This window comes from Poromitra crassiceps, assembly GCF_964638095.1.
Source record: "Poromitra crassiceps genome assembly, chromosome: 4".
NCBI classification, from domain to species: Eukaryota; Metazoa; Chordata; class Actinopteri; order Beryciformes; family Melamphaidae; genus Poromitra; species Poromitra crassiceps.
In genome coordinates, this window is record NC_139626.1 from 64089104 (window position 1) to 64107345 (window position 18242).

General features: G+C 44.5%; 1 protein-coding gene across 3 annotated transcripts; it reads left to right on the plus strand.

Moving 5' to 3' along the window:
• The first annotated feature begins 1139 nt into the window (after positions 1 to 1139).
• LOC310774392 (interferon regulatory factor 2-binding protein 2-B-like) lies at positions 1140 to 17695 on the plus strand. 3 transcript variants are annotated; one of them, XM_083634458.1, is made up of 4 exons: positions 1140 to 1712; positions 3261 to 3540; positions 12291 to 12667; positions 15919 to 17695. In XM_083634458.1, exons 1-4 carry the CDS (start codon positions 1296 to 1298, stop codon positions 16366 to 16368), a joined length of 1524 nt encoding a protein of 507 aa, XP_083490584.1. In that variant the 5' UTR covers positions 1140 to 1295; the 3' UTR covers positions 16369 to 17695. The 3 variants fall into 3 exon arrangements, with proteins under 3 accessions (XP_083490584.1, XP_083490585.1, XP_083490586.1); XM_083634459.1 differs by having other exon boundaries at positions 12291 to 12646; XM_083634460.1 differs by having other exon boundaries at positions 12291 to 12625.
• Positions 17696 to 18242: the final 547 nt, after the last annotated feature.

Below are 18242 nucleotides of genomic sequence, written 5' to 3' on the forward strand. Positions count from 1 at the left end.
CTTATGTACTTTCTTTTCCTGTGTCTGAGCCTGTTTTGTTTGGTAAAAAAAAAAAAAGGAATGAAAATGAGTCATATGGCTACCCACGACGAGTCTCTCATTTACAGATAACGTAACTTTTTTTTAAATTGACCACTTACCATCCATCTTAGGTGCTCCACAGCGCCAGATGTATCGGTTCGGTGCTCCGTGGTCGGGAGGGTGTAGTGCAGTTTACAATTTTGAGCATCGGCTCCGCCAGGTGAAAAAGGGCTCGGTATTGGAAAGTAGGCACTATTTGGGAGTGCCAGGGCAGTGAGGGCACCCACATCATGGATAACAACATTGTCTCGGAGGTGCGTACAGTTTTATTGTGATTGATAACGTGTATATCGCGTGCAGCCATTTAGCCGACGTTGCAGTGGATATAGGGGCCGCGCATCTGAGACTCTGAAGGAAGAAGGACTGATGAGTCTCGCGTTGAGGCTAACATTAAAGTATTCTAGCTTCAGGATTGGCTATATAGGGTCTGACATAATTTTACTGAGATAGGCTACATTTGGCACCAGCACATTCATGGTGAAATATTGACAATATGAATGGCATGATTGTATTTCAAAACTAAACACAATTTAAGCTACATGTGTTTTAGTGTGGAGTCACTTAAGACACTTTAACTTTTCATATCAGTACCCCTAAACTGACACAAATTAGATCACGGACACCCATCTGATAAGATGTCCCAGGGTCAAATATATGAAACACATGACCAAAACAGCAGCTACATTCTGTCATAGTGAAAGTAAATTATTCTGCTTTGCTGAGGACCATCTAGGTGTCCCCACTGGTGATTCCCCAGAGCCTACTTTGAAAAAGAGCGACTAGAGGGCTAAAGACAGTTGACTGCCTGCATCAGAGTAACCAGGACCAGGTACAGGAGCTAATTGAACTCCTGGCTGAACTGCTCTTACTGAGTGATTGATCTTCCCAGACATAGACGATCTTCTTCGGTGTAAACGGTGAGCATGCGCCTGAGGGGTCGTCTGGGAAGAATCCGGAGCACGAGCCTCAGCCGTGACGTCACGGCCCTACGGAGAGAGCTCGAGCTGGAGTTGTAGCGCGCGAGGGTCACAGACGGAGGCGCGCCGTGACAGCGAAAACACACCGAGCATGGAGCGCACGCACATTGCTGCTTTCTGACGGAAACTACAACTATTAATCACTTCCTGTACCGCTGGCTGGGATTTTACCTGAGGATCTGAGGGCGCTGTGTGTGTGTGTGTGGAGAGATTGGTGTGGAGTGGACTGTGGACAGCATGTCGTCGTCGTCAGGCGCGGCGGCGCACGCGTCTTCCAGGCGGCAGTCGTGCTACCTGTGCGACCTGCCGCGCATGCCGTGGGCCATGCTGTGGGATCTGAGCGAGGCGGTGTGCCGCGGCTGCGTCAACTACGAGGGCGCGGACCGCGTGGAGCTCGTCATCGAGACCGCGCGGCAGCTGAAGCGCGCGCACGGCTTCCAGGAGGGCCGCGGGGGCCCGGGGAAGGCGCCGCAGCACCACGCCGGGAAGGAGCTGCTGTCCGCCGGGGAGGCGAGGTACCCGCCCCGCCTTCTGGGCCCGGAGCACCAGGGCCAGGCGGCCGCCCGGCACAACGGCCTCCCCAACGGCTTCCCCAAGCCCGACGAGCCGCCCGAGCTCAACCGACAGAGCCCCAACCCCCGCAGGACCAGCACGGTGCGGAGCACGCCACGTTTTAGCGGAATATATTGTTTACTTTTACAGCGCTGTTTAGGCTGCCACAAACAAAGCGTAACACATGGAAAAGTGATGGAATTTAATCTCGTTTTCCAGGCCTGGAAGTTATGGAATTATTATAAAAAAAATTAAATTAAAACATCTTTGGAAATTTAGAAAAAGATACGGAATTCAGCTCTTTATATTTGATTTTGTGTGATATTTTATTTATTTATTTGCTTCTCTCTCACCCCACTGACTCCAAATGAAACACTGGACAAATGGAACTCCACAAATAACGTTTTCCAGGCGTGGAAAAGTCATGGAATCCCCCTGCCTATTACCTTATATTGGATTTCTAGTGTTTTTTTAATGAATATATTTTTTATTTGAGATAGATACATAAATAGAGATATGAGGTTGATATATATATATATACGGTATATATATAATATATATATGTGTGTGTATATATATACTTATTGTTATTGTTATTATTATCATCCTCAACAGTCTCACGTAATGTGACCCACTGACTCCATTTCAATACCATAAAGCAGCGGTTCTCAAACTTTTTCACATCAAGGACCACTAAACTCACACAAAAGACTTTGCCCCAGGGTCCCCTATCTGATAGAGATTTTTGCGTTTGATATTTTGTTACAGGAAGTGTATGAAACCCGTGACCAAAGTAGTCATACATTCTGTCATTGTGTTACTTCTGGATGGAATCATAGTGGAAATAAATGATCCTCCTTTTTGCTGCGGACCCCCTCAAGGACCCCTGGGGGTCCCCGGGCACCGCTTTGAGAACCACTGCCATAAAGTATTACTGCACTGACTGGACAAACACACACCTCTTCTTCATATTGGATTTTCAGTCCTCTTTGTATTTTATTTTAATATTTTCCAAATGTGATTTATGCAGTCGCTCTAAAATATAAAGAGGCGTGTCCTATTTGTTCAGTGTAGTAATGATTTCTGGTATCGGTTCAGAGTCACCGGCTCACAATAGATGGACATTCTTGAAAACTCCTGCAAAAGTTTTGCCATTTTATCCCTCTGAAAATGTGTGGGAACCCTCAACCCTGCCACAGTCTCCCATTCATCGATCTGTTATGTTATTTTCATTTGTCGATTATATCCTCGTTTAATCAATTCTATAAAATGGTGAAAATGTCAATTAGTGTTTTTCCCAAAGCCCAAGATGACGTCCTCAAATGTCTTGTTTTGTCCAGAACTCCAATATATTCAGTTTTACGGTCATAGAGGAGTAAAGAAAGTAGAAAATATTCACATTTAAGAAGCTGGAATCAGAGAATTTTGATTTTCTTCATCAAAATATTGGTGATTAATTTAATAGTTTGACAATGACAACGAATCGATTCATCTTTGCAGCTCTCGTCCCATTATTCAAATCGTTGTCGGACCGATAGGGCTTCGCAGAAATTTCGTTATGCGTAGATCACAGAGCAGCATGCTGTGTGTGTGTGTGTAGTGTGTTGATGTTGTTAACCCTTCCTCTTCTTCCTCCTCTTCCTCTTGAAGGTTCCTCCTAACCTGGTGGCGCTGGTGAACGGGGTGATGCCCGGGCTGAACGGCCGGGCGGTGGCAGGGCTGCACGGCGAGCTGATGAAGGACAAGCAGCGAGCCGACAGCATGGCGGACATGACAGACGCACACAAGACGGAGTGGATCGGGAAGGGCAAAACGGTCCGGGACCTGATGGCTCTGCACACGTTCGACAGCAGGTTTAAAAAGGACCACGCCGCCATGCAGCGGGCGGTGCTGGGATATGAAACGAGCGCACCCACGTCCTCAAAAACAGGTAGGATTGTTCCCCCCCCCCCCCCCCCCACCACTGGAATATATTTTGAGTCTGAAAAAAGGAAGTGAACGGCGCTGAAATCAGAATCACTTTTATTGCCACAGTCTGCAAGTTACATATGAGGAATTTGTCTTAGTGTCTGTATGCAGCGTAGCGGTTACATCAATATACAGGGATAAGAAGTAGGAAGATCACTAACGGCAATCGCAAAGGTTGCAATCAAATCGAATCAAATCGAGTCAATATATACAATATGTACATGAGTGGGATGATGTGTCAGCAGTTTGTTTTTACAGCAGCACGCACGGCGGTGATGTCACCCCGTCAGCTGTCTGGCCCCGCCCACCTCTCTGGCACAGCAACGTAGAAGAAGAACACTTTGTGTTGTAGGGATGTATGATGTCGGATATAATAATATCTATAGAAGGACAACTTTGGATACCTTTAAAGTCGAGCTGAACCCAAAAATGTCTTTTCTTTTCTTTTAGTTCAAATACCTGGGTATACAGTGCACCTATTTAATAATGTAGGCCAAGAAAATGACATTGACAACAATCTAATTTTGTTAGTTTTTCACACTTTTTCACATCAAAAGTTCATTTTTCAAGATTTCATTGATAACAGTAATGTACAGTTTGCTGACGTCACCTAGTACTATCAAATGTCTACCCCATTTCAACCAATCATATCACGACATGCAGCTGTCAATCAAATCTTCATTTCTGGATAATTTTCTCTTCCAAATGAAGTCGAAAATGGTGCCTAGTGCCTGTCATCTGGCAGAATTCCTATCCCATAAACGAACTATTAACGTGGCCAATTGTTAGAAACATGAACAAAAAACAAAAACTATAATCTCTAAGAATGCAAAGAAATGTAACTGGCTCGTTAAAACGTGCATTCCAGGGATATCGTATCGTTACAGCAGCGATAATGGCGCTCGCATCCGAGAGCTTGGTTGTCAGGGGTCGCACTTCGGAGATTCCAGGCCGACGTGCTGCACTCTCCGCTCGGCAACACGAAGGCAGCTGGCTGCCTGCGGCTCGCTGAGCTCCACTCCTCCCGTCAAAAGGCTCTTCCCGAGGGGAGCGCCACACAACACACTGAATCCCACTCGATCTGGAGGGGGAACACGCCAGGATTGGCCAAAGCCCAATCCAGTCCCCAGAATTGTCAAATAAAATCATCGACATGATACTATGACCCGCCTCTCAACCTGTCATCTTAGACAAAACTGTGTTTTCAGTCTGAAACGGACTCATTATGCACGTGACAAACAGGTTCAGTTCGACTTTAAGCAGAAAATGCCATAGGGCGCAAGTCTACTGTAGGACCAATCTGTGTGACATCACAACAACAAAAAAGCACTTCCGGGTGGCACTGCAGCAGCAACTATTATGAAATATGCAGAAAAGCTGTGCCAAACAAATATCTCAAAGACTAGACATCACATCACTTACATTCTGACCTTGTGAGTGAGCGCAGAAGTAGCTCAAGGGTCTGATGTATAATATAGTGTATGTATGTCGTGTTTAAAGTTGTGTGTGAACGGTCACAGTTTTAAAATATATATATATTTTTTTAAATAAAATAGTAAAAAGTACAGCCTGCTAGAGGGAGCTCCTGCTCCATGGGGTCCCATTATAAATGTTGAAAAAAGTATGAAACATAAGCTGCGATTTCTCAAACAGTACAAAAGTTAAATGAAAGCTGAATTGAGTTGATGGAGTCGTAGAAGTGGTTACTCGTTGAAAGCTTAAATTGAGTGTCTCGTTTAAAGTATGAAGGAGCTTTCCAAGTTTTGCTATTGGAGAAACTACGCCCTCTGGGTGCAATAGCATCGATATCGATATCACCGTTCAAAGTAAACAAAACACAGCGGCAGAAAGCTCTATGTACATGTTGTGACATCAGATACTCACCACGTGATGAAATAATAATACATAGTTACGTGAAACGTCGTAGCAAATCCATACCGAGTTACTTCCTTGTTTTCATGAACACAACGCTCCCGCTGTACAGCGCATGCGCGCATCTTGCCTCCGGGACGCAGGCACCAAACTGCTTAGTCCCAGGAGAGGCCTTTAGAGGGCGCTGTGTGACCAATTAGAGGTGATATTCTCCCTGTTACAAGTCACTCTACCATCCTCAATGACTAACAAGCTAACTTATACTAAGGTGAAAAAGTTACTGATTGGGGCTTTAAAAAGAAGAACCTGTATTTTAATACATGTCTGATTTGACACATGTCAAAACATTTAATTTGATTTCTGAGGCAAAATAAAAACCAAAGTATGTTTATGAAGTTTTTCTTGATGTAGAAAAACTAAAGTAGCATTTGAAGAGTCAGAACTCTTCTTTGTTTTTGTTGTGTCAACAGTAGTGATGTCAGTTAGATGTGAGGTCACAGCTAGGGGCGCTCCGATCACGTTTTTTGCCACCAATTGCCAATCGCCTATGGGAAATATCTGCCCAACCGATCATCGACCAATTACCAATCACCGATATATAAACTCCTCAAAAAAAGTTCGGGACGTTATTTCGGTCGATTATTTCTCCCCTTTAATAATACCAATTTGTATTGTATTTTATATCGTTGGAAAGCCTGATTAGTCACCTTTACAACAATGTACAACTTGTAAGGATCGTGCATTCATGGAATGAGCAACACAGCTAAACGTGTGGGTAGCGCCCCCACAAAATGTGCCAAAATCTCCTACAATATTCTTCTGTTGGTATTCATTCACTCTTGTTTTGAGTTGCTTGATGGATTGGATGGTTGCACTCTCCCACAGTGATAAAGACAAAACAACACATATTGGCCATTTTTACACTTTATTCATTTGACACTGTCAGGGACCTCAGTAGCGTCATAGAAAGAGCCATATGAAATCTGTTTTAGTTTTTTCCAAAATTCCATTATGTTTCCCTGAATTCCGTCTTTTCCATAACATTTTTATTTAGCGGTTAGGAGCTATATAGATATAGATATATAGATATTTGTTTTTCTCTTTTTTTGATGACTTGGCTCTCTCAGACAGCCTCTTTGACATGTTTCTCAAGGTGAAAACTAAGTTGTGAGGTGCAGTAAGGGTCCCACGCAAGACCGACCCCCCCTCTCAAAACACCCCAATCGAAAACTGAATCATTTCTCTAGGCATATTTTACAATTATGAAATCATTTAGGTTACTACGATAATTAGATCTACTTCTTATTTTGATAATTAGCCCTACTTTTATCAATTTCAGCCAAATTATTGAAAATTCTGCAATATTCCATGTTTTACAGTCGATTACATTTTTATTACCAAATTCCATGATTCCGTCCGTTTTTTCCCATTTTGTGTAAATCATATGGCCCTAGTTAAATCCCTGATCGTGTCTGCCTGGGCTGTGCTAGCAGCTAAATGCTAACTATGCTGAATGGGGAGAACGGGGGGGATTTACCCCATCCAGCTGCCCCAGAGTCTATGTTGCATCCTTCATTCTGAGATTGCATTAGACACAGAGCAGCGTGCTGGTGTGTAGGGATGAAATGATGACCAGTTTAACCCATTGATACCTGATGCAGCATTTGTGTGTGTATCCCTTTAAGACCGCGAAGCGCGTCACGCGGTCTTAAAGGGATACACACACAAATGAGGGATATACACGCAAATGCTGCATCAGGTATCAATGGGTTAATGATCAACCCTGATAAAAGTCCTGATGGTTAGTGTTTCCATTTCACATTTTAATCATCACTAAAACCATGTCAATGTGATTACAGTGCATGATTACAACGCTTTGAAAAACATGGTAAATAACTGTCCATCATCAACTAAAGTTAGCAACAGTCTCCCAGACACAGGCACAGCCTTGGTGAAATTAAGATTTCAATGAGTGTATCAGTGCTTTTTGGATGTGAGTTTTCAATATAAAACTTGGCGAAAGTAGTGTATTAGTACTTTTTGAACATTCTCAGCACATTTTAACAATACCTTGATAATACTGATACTGAACATAATACGTGATAATTTTGGTCACTATAATGGTGATATGAAATGTTCATATTGTTTCCTCTCTGCTGGTGTGTAGTTGTGTTAACCCCCTCCTCTGCTGGTGTGTAGTTGTGTTAACCCCTCCTCTGCTGGTGTGTAGTTGTGTTAACCCCTCCTCTGCTGGTGTGTAGTTGTGTTAACCCCTCCTCTGCTGGTGTGTAGTTGTGTTAACCCCTCCTCTGCTGGTGTGTAGTTGTGTTAACCCCTCCTCTGCTGGTGTGTAGATGTGTTAACCCCTCCTCTGCTGGTGTGTAGTTGTGTTAACCCCCTCCTCTGCTGGTTTGTAGTTGTGTGTTAACCCCTCCTCTGCTGGTGTGTAGTTGTGTTTAGTTTAGTTTAGTTTAGTTTATTAGGATCCCCATTAGCCATTGCACAAGGCAACAGCTACTCTTCCTGGGGTCCACAGTCAAAACAAACAATACAGATACATTACAAATATGCAAAGTAAAAGACAAAACACATTTTAAAATCATAAATTTAAGACAAACAAGAGAAAACAAACAAAAACTCACTCAACCTGGTTCTAAATACAGCATATGTCCATCCAAATAACCATGTAACCTCCATCACAATATTCCTAAAATACTATACAATATATACAGGCATATAATACTATAATATAATACATCTACCTATAGCCTAACTAATACATTACTATCCGTTTAACAATCATTATCTATTATCTGTCCACCCATAGTACATCCTTATGTTATATAACGTCTAACTATACTACTACATTAATTACTATCACCTCTATACGATATCTAGGTGTATAATCACTATTTCTAATACCAGTTCCATTCATTGCGTATAATTAACTAGTTATGAAATTATAAAATGTACTTTTAGCTTCTTTTTAAGTCTATATCTACTTTCTATATTTATAATTGTAGGAGGTAGAGCATTCCATTCAGACATGGCTCGGTACATGACAGATTTTTTCATTGCATTTGTTCTAGGCCTAGGTAACGTGAAATGCTCCCTCGCAACCTGTCTGGTGGTGCGGGTATGTCTGTCACATGTATATTGAATATGATTATATAAACATTCTGGTTCCTTGCTACCACAGATCTTTCTGAAAAACAAAATTAGACTCACAAGCAGTCTTTGTTCCACCATCAGCCATGCTAGTTTTTTATGCATTAGCACTGCACTTGACCTGTAATTACATTTAAGTGCAATACGAGCTGCTTTGTTTTGACCAATTTGTAGTTTCCTTAGTTCCTTTTTTGATGCACTGGACCATATAGCAGGACAGTAGTCAAGATGACACAAGACCAGTGCTTGTATAACCTGGACCACTGAATCAGATGTTAAATACTCAGCAGATCTTCTGATTAATGCTAACCCCTTCCCCATTTTCTTAGTTATGTGATCAATATGTGATGACCATGAAAGATGACTGTCCAATGTTACTCCCAGTAGCTTTGTTTCACTGACCTGTTCAATTTCTGTTCCATTCAGTATTAGATTTAACTTTGGATTAGATTGCAGCACACTCTGCGAACCAAATACTATGCATTTTGTCTTTGAACTATTTAACACCATTCTATTATCAGTTATCCATTTTAAGACCAACAGAATCTCTTTGTTGAGAGCCTCTGTCAGATCCTCCACTGACTCAGATGCCCAGTACATCGTAGTGTCATCCGCGTACATCGTCACATTGGCCTTTTCTAAGACCAATGGGGTGTTAACCCCTCCTCCGCTGGTGTGTAGTTGTGTTAACCCCTCCTCCGCTGGTGTGTAGTTGTGTTAACCCCTCCTCTGCTGGTGTGTCGTTGTGTTAACCCCTCCTCTGCTGGTGTGTAGTTGTGTTAACCCCTCCTCCGCTGGTGTGTAGTTGTGTTAACCCCTCCTCCGCTGGTGTGTAGTTGTGTTAACCCCTCCTCCGCTGGTGTGTAGTTGTGTTAACCCCTCCTTTGCTGGTGTGTAGTTGTGTTAACCCCTCCTTTGCTGGTGTGTAGTTGTGTTAACCCCTCCTTTGCTGGTGTGTAGTTGTGTTAACCCCTCCTTTGCTGGTGTGTAGTTGTGTTAACCCCTCCTCTGCTGGTGTGTAGTTGTGTTGTTAACCCCTCCTCTGCTGGTGTGTAGTTGTGTTAACCCCTCTGCTGGTGTGTAGTTGTGTTAACCCCTCCTCTGCTGGTGTGTAGTTGTGTTAACCCCTCCTTTGCTGGTGTGTAGTTGTGTTAACCCCTCCTTTGCTGGTGTGTAGTTGTGTTAACCCCTCCTTTGCTGGTGTAGTTGTGTTAACCCCTCCTCCGCTGGTGTGTAGTTGTGTTAACCCCTCCTCTGCTGGTGTGTAGTTGTGTTAACCCCTCCTCTGCTGGTGTGTAGTTGTGTTAACCCCTCCTCTGCTGGTGTGTAGTTGTGTTAACCCCTCCTCTGCTGGTGTGTACTTGTGTTGTTAACCCCTCCTCTGCTGGTGTGTCGTTGTGTTAACCCCTCCTCTGCTGGTGTGTAGTTGTGTTAACCCCTCCTCTGCTGGTGTGTAGTTGTGTTAACCCCTCCTCTGCTGGTGTGTACTTGTGTTGTTAACCCCTCCTCTGCTGGTGTGTCGTTGTGTTAACCCCTCCTCTGCTGGTGTGTAGTTGTGTTAACCCCTCCTCTGCTGGTGTGTACTTGTGTTGTTAACCCCTCCTCTGCTGGTGTGTAGTTGTGTTAACCCCTCCTCTGCTGGTGTGTAGTTGTGTTAACCCCTCCTCTGCTGGTGTGTCGTTGTGTTAACCCCTCCTCTGCTGGTGTGTAGTTGTGTTAACCCCTCCTCTGCTGGTGTGTAGTTGTGTTAACCCCTCCTCCGCTGGTGTGTAGTTGTGTTAACCCCTCCTCTGCTGGTGTGTAGTTGTGTTAACCCCTCCTCTGCTGGTGTGTAGTTGTGTTAACCCCTCCTCTGCTGGTGTGTACTTGTGTTGTTAACCCCTCCTCTGCTGGTGTGTAGTTGTGTTAACCCCTCTGCTGGTGTGTAGTTGTGTTAACCCCTCCTCTGCTGGTGTGTCGTTGTGTTAACCCCTCCTCTGCTGGTGTGTAGTTGTGTTAACCCCTCCTCTGCTGGTGTGTAGTTGTGTTAACCCCTCCTCTGCTGGTGTGTACTTGTGTTGTTAACCCCTCCTCTGCTGGTGTGTCGTTGTGTTAACCCCTCCTCTGCTGGTGTGTAGTTGTGTTAACCCCTCCTCTGCTGGTGTGTACTTGTGTTGTTAACCCCTCCTCTGCTGGTGTGTAGTTGTGTTAACCCCTCCTCTGCTGGTGTGTCGTTGTGTTAACCCCTCCTCTGCTGGTGTGTAGTTGTGTTAACCCCTCCTCTGCTGGTGTGTAGTTGTGTTAACCCCTCCTCCGCTGGTGTGTAGTTGTGTTAACCCCTCCTCTGCTGGTGTGTAGTTGTGTTAACCCCTCCTCTGCTGGTGTGTAGTTGTGTTAACCCCTCCTCTGCTGGTGTGTACTTGTGTTGTTAACCCCTCCTCTGCTGGTGTGTAGTTGTGTTAACCCCTCCTCTGCTGGTGTGTAGTTGTGTTAACCCCTCCTCTGCTGGTGTGTCGTTGTGTTAACCCCTCCTCTGCTGGTGTGTAGTTGTGTTAACCCCTCCTCTGCTGGTGTGTAGTTGTGTTAACCCCTCCTCTGCTGGTGTGTAGTTGTGTTAACCCCTCCTCTGCTGGTGTGTAGTTGTGTTAACCCCTCCTCTGCTGGTGTGTCGTTGTGTTAACCCCTCCTCTGCTGGTGTGTAGTTGTGTTAACCCCTCCTCTGCTGGTGTGTAGTTGTGTTAACCCCTCCTCCGCTGGTGTGTAGTTGTGTTAACCCCTCCTCTGCTGGTGTGTAGTTGTGTTAACCCCTCCTCTGCTGGTGTGTAGTTGTGTTAACCCCTCCTCTGCTGGTGTGTACTTGTGTTGTTAACCCCTCCTCTGCTGGTGTGTAGTTGTGTTAACCCCTCCTCTGCTGGTGTGTAGTTGTGTTAACCCCTCCTCTGCTGGTGTGTCGTTGTGTTAACCCCTCCTCTGCTGGTGTGTAGTTGTGTTAACCCCTCCTCTGCTGGTGTGTAGTTGTGTTAACCCCTCCTCTGCTGGTGTGTAGTTGTGTTAACCCCTCCTCTGCTGGTGTGTCGTTGTGTTAACCCCTCCTCTGCTGGTGTGTAGTTGTGTTAACCCCTCCTCTGCTGGTGTGTAGTTGTGTTAACCCCTCCTCTGCTGGTGTGTAGATGTGTTAACCCCTCCTCTGCTGGTGTGTAGTTGTGTTAACCCCTCCTCTGCTGGTGTGTAGTTGTGTTAACCCCTCCTCTGCTGGTGTGTCGTTGTGTTAACCCCTCCTCTGCTGGTGTGTAGTTGTGTTAACCCCCTCCTCTGCTGGTGTGTAGTTGTGTTAAGCCCTCCTCTGCTGGTGTGTCATTGTGTTAACCCCTCCTCTGCTGGTGTGTAGTTGTGTTAACCCCTCCTCTGCTGGTGTGTAGTTGTGTTAACCCCTCCTCCGCTGGTGTGTAGTTGTGTTAACCCCTCCTCTGCTGGTGTGTAGTTGTGTTAACCCCTCCTCTGCTGGTGTGTCGTTGTGTTAACCCCTCCTCTGCTGGTGTGTAGTTGTGTTAACCCCTCCTCCGCTGGTGTGTAGTTGTGTTAACCCCTCCTCTGCTGGTGTGTAGTTGTGTTAACCCCTCCTCTGCTGGTGTGTAGTTGTGTTAACCCCTCCTCTGCTGGTGTGTAGTTGTGTTAACCCTTGCTCTGCCTCAGACAGGGGGAAGCACCCTCGCAGTATGAAGCGGAAGGCGTCTCCGGAGCCGGACGGCGAGGGCGGCGGCCCCAAGCTGAACGGAGGCGTGCTGGAGGGCCAGGGGGCGTGGCTCCCCTCGCCCTCCGACGTGCTGAAGCTGCCCCCGGGGGGCGCTGTGCTGCCCGGAGGCTTCTCTGTGTCCGCCCCGTCCCCCTCCACGGTCTCCCCGCACCCTCGCAGCACGCCCCCCGAGGCGGCCGCGGCACAGCACAACGGACAGTCGCCCATGGCCGCGCTCATCATGGCCGCCGACAACGCCGGAGGCAGGGGCTCGCCGAAGGACCCCAACAACCAGGTGTGTGACCCCAACAACCAGGTGTGTGACCCCAACAACCAGGTGTGTGACCCCAACAACCAGGTGTGAACTGTTGGCTTATGAACTAGATCAGTGAGTAGAGCCCGACCGATACTGGATTTTTGAGGCCGATACCGATATTAGGGAGTAAAAAAATTCCGATATCATAATATCGGCCGATATTATTATTATTATTATTATTATTATTATTTTTTTTTTTATCCAATTTTTATCCCCCATTAGTGCTCATTTTTAATTTATTTATCCTGGTTGCTGCTCCACCCTCTGCCGATCTGGGGAGAGCCGAAAACTGGCTCCATGCTGGGCAGTTAGCCAGCCGCTTCTTTTCACCTGACAGAGGAAGCTTCACCGGTAGGACATAGCATGTGGGAGGATCACGCTATTCCAACGAGTTCCCCTCCCTCCGAACAGGCGCGCTTAACGACCAGAGGAGGCACCACATCAGCAACCCTCAAATATCAAACACTTGACAAAGATATGAGTTGACATGAATTGAAATATGTAACGTAGGCAGGATATTTTACAGCTTATTAATAAACTCAATGCAATGAAACGGTAAACTTAACTGGGAATTTAATAATTATAAATAACTAGAAATACAAAAACACAAGAAATAGAACAAATAGTTAAGAAAAAATATCAAATATACACAACATGCTGTCTATAACTTGAAAAAGAAAAAAAAAATCTGCAATATCGGCACACCATATCGGCCGATACGATATATCGGTAATTGGCCGATAATATCGGCGAACCGATATATGGGTCGGGCTCTATCAGTGAGTCTCAACCTTTTTCATATCAAGGACCCTAATTTAGTCCACATCACAGCTACAGACTGTCAGATATATATATATATATATATATATATATATATATATATATATATATATATATATATAGGGATGCACCGATCGATCGGCACGTGACCGGAAATGGCCGATTTCCACGTGATCGGCCTCGATCGGGGATCTGCGCCGGTCACTCTAAAATGCCGATTCTGTGAGCCGATTTTCAAGTGACGTGCGCGCACCCAAAAGCAGCGAGACCGAGACGGATGAGTTGCAGAACGACGAACATAATAATAAAACGCATCGGACCAGTGTGCAAGGTTTACTGTGCAAGATGATTTTTTTTCGAATGGCGGATTAAAAAAACGGACTGTGTGTAAACTACGATATTCAAACTGAGTCAACTCAAACTCATTTCCTCATCTAGGCTACTCAATAACAGCCAAATCCACAACTGTAGAGTGGGCATGGCTTCGATGGTCTCTGGGCTCCAGACCTATAGGCTATAAACTCCTTGTCCATGGATAACATTTTGACGTTTATTTATTTTATTTTATTAGTTTATTTGGCAGGGACATATACAAAAAAAACATTAAACCCCATAGGGGAAGAAATGCATGGTAACAGATTCAGCCATAGGCTACTTTCCATCTGAAGCCCCTGTTCTGTTGCACGTTTTTTCTTTTGGAAAAGTAAATTCATGATAGCTGTGGGATATACTGGAATTAATTGTTTTATATTCATTGTATTTACACAAAAAAGAACAGCTCTGTCCAGTAACCTGGAACACTTTTATTTTGAGATGTTTTTGAGTGAGATCATCCTACCTCATGCAAATGATGAGAAATGTGACATGAATGTTAATTTTCTATTAAAGCAAAGTTAAAAAAAAAAAAAAAAACGTCAAAAAATAACCCGTCAATTATTGTTCTTAGAAAGAAAATCGGAATCGGCAAAAATCGGTATCGGCAAGTCAGACTATTCAAAAATCGGAAATCGGAATCGGCCAACAAAATCGCAATCGGTGCATCCCTATATATATATATATATATATATATATATATATATGCTATCTGATCAGATTTGGTATCTGACCCAAAACTGAGAATACTTTTACTGTCCAGAGTTCTATGACTATCAGGCTTGTTGCGCTAGTCGGTGTCACGGTCGTGCACACACCCAATACATGACCTGCCCAGCGACACTGTTGTTTTTCTTCTTCCCCCCCCCCCCATGGGCAACACACGGCAAATTCACTTCAGGCATTTGAGTCAAACTTAGGCCTAGTTTGCACGACAACGCTCCCTGCAGAAAACGGCAAACTTTTGTTGCGTTTAGGCCTTCCATTTACGTGGCAACTGTGTTATTGGGGCCTGAAAAGGCAAAAAAGTGAAACCAGGTTCCAGAGTGGAATTGCTTGATAGCACTACCGTCGCTGTGTAAAGTGGCAAAACGCAATTCTTGTGAACACTAGCCTATCAATACAGCACTCAACGGCAAACTATCGTGACATCAGAGTCTGATGATGAGTTGGTAAAAATACATAATCTGTGATAAGTGCCCGCTACGTTTGCGCGCCTATTAATGAATCGCTTGTGCATATTAAATAATGGAACGACCCTCGACTCACGGCCAGATGCATCGATTTCATCTTATCACCTGCAAACTCATCACCACCACGCGACAGACGCACCTTCGAGCGGCAACGGTGCCGAGAGGTTGTGTTGTGAAATGTCCACAAAGATGCAACGCAAGCGCAACGTTGCACATTCTCATGATCATGGTTCTTAGTAGGGATGGGCATTTCTAGCAAAAACACTATTCAAAATTCGCTGGCCAAAGTCGACTTTTTAAAAAAAAATGTAAAAAAAAAAAAAAAAAAATTGTGAGTGTAATGTTGCATTGTCTCCCCTGATTCTAAGTCTAAGGCTTTATTAATTAATAGAAAAAGCTTCTGCTGTGGATTTTTAGCTCAAGCAAGCATTGCACCACTGAAGTAAAGAACATGTTACATGACATTGACATTTTCGAAAATAAAAAACAGTTTTGACAATCATGAGTGGTTCATTAAATATTTAGTAGGCTCAGGTCTGAGTGCCAAAGGGGTGCCAAAGTCACCCCCTCTCCCTCTTCATGGGATTTCATCCGCCATTCATTTTTCAATGAAAATGCAAACTAGTCACCTCTAGGTGACAGTCACCTTTTTCATCCGGGAAATGACACTCAGGGACACTTCACCGAATGCTGATTTATTTTGCACATAATCTCACACATATCAGAACAGTTTTGCAGTTATTCATATTCTGACAGTTATTGAGAGTTTATTTGAGTAAAGTTGGGGATCAGTGATGTCATTTGTTCATGAACAACATCACTGGTCCACAACTGAACTCGGCTCAATAACTGCCACAGCCACGTTGAGGACCACTGATGTAGATGAGCAGACAGGAAAATAAAACCTTTCATTGGTCCCCTCACCAGGTGCACTCCACCACAGCGGGGGGCGGTCGACGGAACAGCGGCAGCCCCCTGTCTCCGTCCCAGAGGAGGCTGGCCCAGCAGAGGGAGGCGCTGGGCGGACCGCCGGGGAGTGACCCGCACGGCGCCGCGGGGCCCCACCACCACCACCAGCCCGTCCCCGACTCGTCCGGGGGTCCTCCGGGCAGCCAGGGGCCGCTGTGCTGCACGCTGTGCCATGAGCGGCTGGAGGACACGCACTTTGTCCAGTGTCCCTCCGTTCCCTCGCACAAGTTCTGCTTCCCCTGCTCCAGGGAGAGCATCAAGCAGCAGGGGGCCACGGGCGAGGTGTACTGCCCCAGCGGCGACAAGTGCCCCCTGGTGGGCTCCAACGTGCCCTGGGCCTTCATGCAGGGGGAGATAGCCACCATCCTGGCCGGGGACGTCAAAGTAAAAAAGGAGAGGGACCCTTGAGACGTTCGCGGGACGCCTTTTTTTTGCTTCACCCTTTTTTTATCGAGAGCCAAAGTCACGCCCACTTCAGGTTAGGCGGTACGAACTAAGGGATTTCATTTAGCCATGTATTGTCCCATTTCATGAAATGCTTATAAAAAGAGTTTTACTTGGTCAAACCAAACGATTCAGCTATATTTAGAAACACGAGACTCGGACCAGAGCGTAAAAAAATAATAATAGCAGATTTTTTTTTTTGTCTGAGTGAAATGTTGTATGGTCTCCCCTGAATCTACTTTTTTTTATTAGCATTATTTTGCAAACAGTTGAAAACACAAATAAGTTGAAGACAAGTATAAAACAAAGTCATGACCGAACAAACAGGTACAGAAGAATACCTATTAAAAAGAAAGAAAGCCATAAACATCACTGATGGGAAGACAATGTGTTGTACGTATGATTTGTAAGTACAAATACACTGGCAGACAGACAGACGGACAGACAGACCGACAAACAAACAGACACTCACAGGTATATAACTAATCACAAAAGGAAAATAAAACGATAATGAGTGCAAAAAAAGAAGCCTTAATTCATTGGCAGATTCAATGGCAGTTTGGCATTGTGGTGTTTTCTTGTAGGTGGCTGATACATCTCCTAAGACGCAGAGAACATCCTGATTCTAAAAATAGCTCAATCGCTTGGTTTGACCAAGTAAAACTATTTTTAACTCGTGGACCCGTGTGAGTTAGCCCCCCCAAAAAAATCTGCCTCCGTCAGGTCACCCGCAGGGGGGCTCTTTCCACTTCCTGAAAGTTTCAGCCCCATCACACGTAAGACGGCATAGCCGGGTCCGAACCGAACAACATTCTACTCTCACTCACACACAGTGATAAAACTCGTTTTATTATAGATAGGATAGGATAAGCATTGTATGAAATGTCTCTAGGAAAATAAAATGGAGGATGAAATCCCTTGGTTCGTATGTTTAACCCGGAACCGGGCGTGACTTTGGCTCTCCGTTCTGTTTTGTAAGACCAAGATGCGAACTAGACCTGGCCCACATGTACATACTGGACATCTCGGACACAGGGGGACGTGTAGACCTCCTCAACGTGGCTGTATCATTTAGACTCTTGTGTTGCTGTTTTTCAATACGTTGTATGTTTCTATATTTTTGAAGAGAAGGTATGTGCTCATCTCTTAACACCTCTTTGTTTTCAGGCTACTTCAGCTACATAGAATGTGACTCATCTAATCTGAGCACTTGGCAGAAAAAAAAGAAGCTTCTAGCTGTAAACTTGTTGCACTTGTTTCAAAAAGAAAATGCCAAATACAATTTTGTGACCTTGTAATAACACCTCCAGTGTGTGCTTTTGCTTATTGATATACTGACTTCCAGGGAAGAGAGTGGGCGGACGAGAAGTCAAGGAGAGAGAGTGGGAGGGAGAGTGTGTGTGTGTGTGTGTGTGTGTGTGTGTGTGTGTGTGTGTGTGTGTGTGTGTGTGTGTGTGTGTGTGTGTGTGTGTGAGTGAGAGAGAGAGAGAGTTTTGGGGGTAACTCATTGCAAAAGTAACATATATTACATACATGTAATATATTACTTTTAGCAGTAACTCAGTAATATAACTTATGACTCATAGGATTTCAATTATATTATACCAGTTACTTTGTCAAGTAACTGAAGTTACAAATTGAGTTACATTTTATTAAATCAAAGCACATGTTTAAAAAAGATGCAATAATTTCTTAATCAAACTAACTGTTTTTATGCAAATAACCACTATAGATGACAATAACAAAGGAAAAGGATAACATTTAGAATTTTGGATTGTTTACACTGACTTCAAGGCAGTTGAAATTATTTTTCAGGATGGTTCCGGGGCGGCGATGTC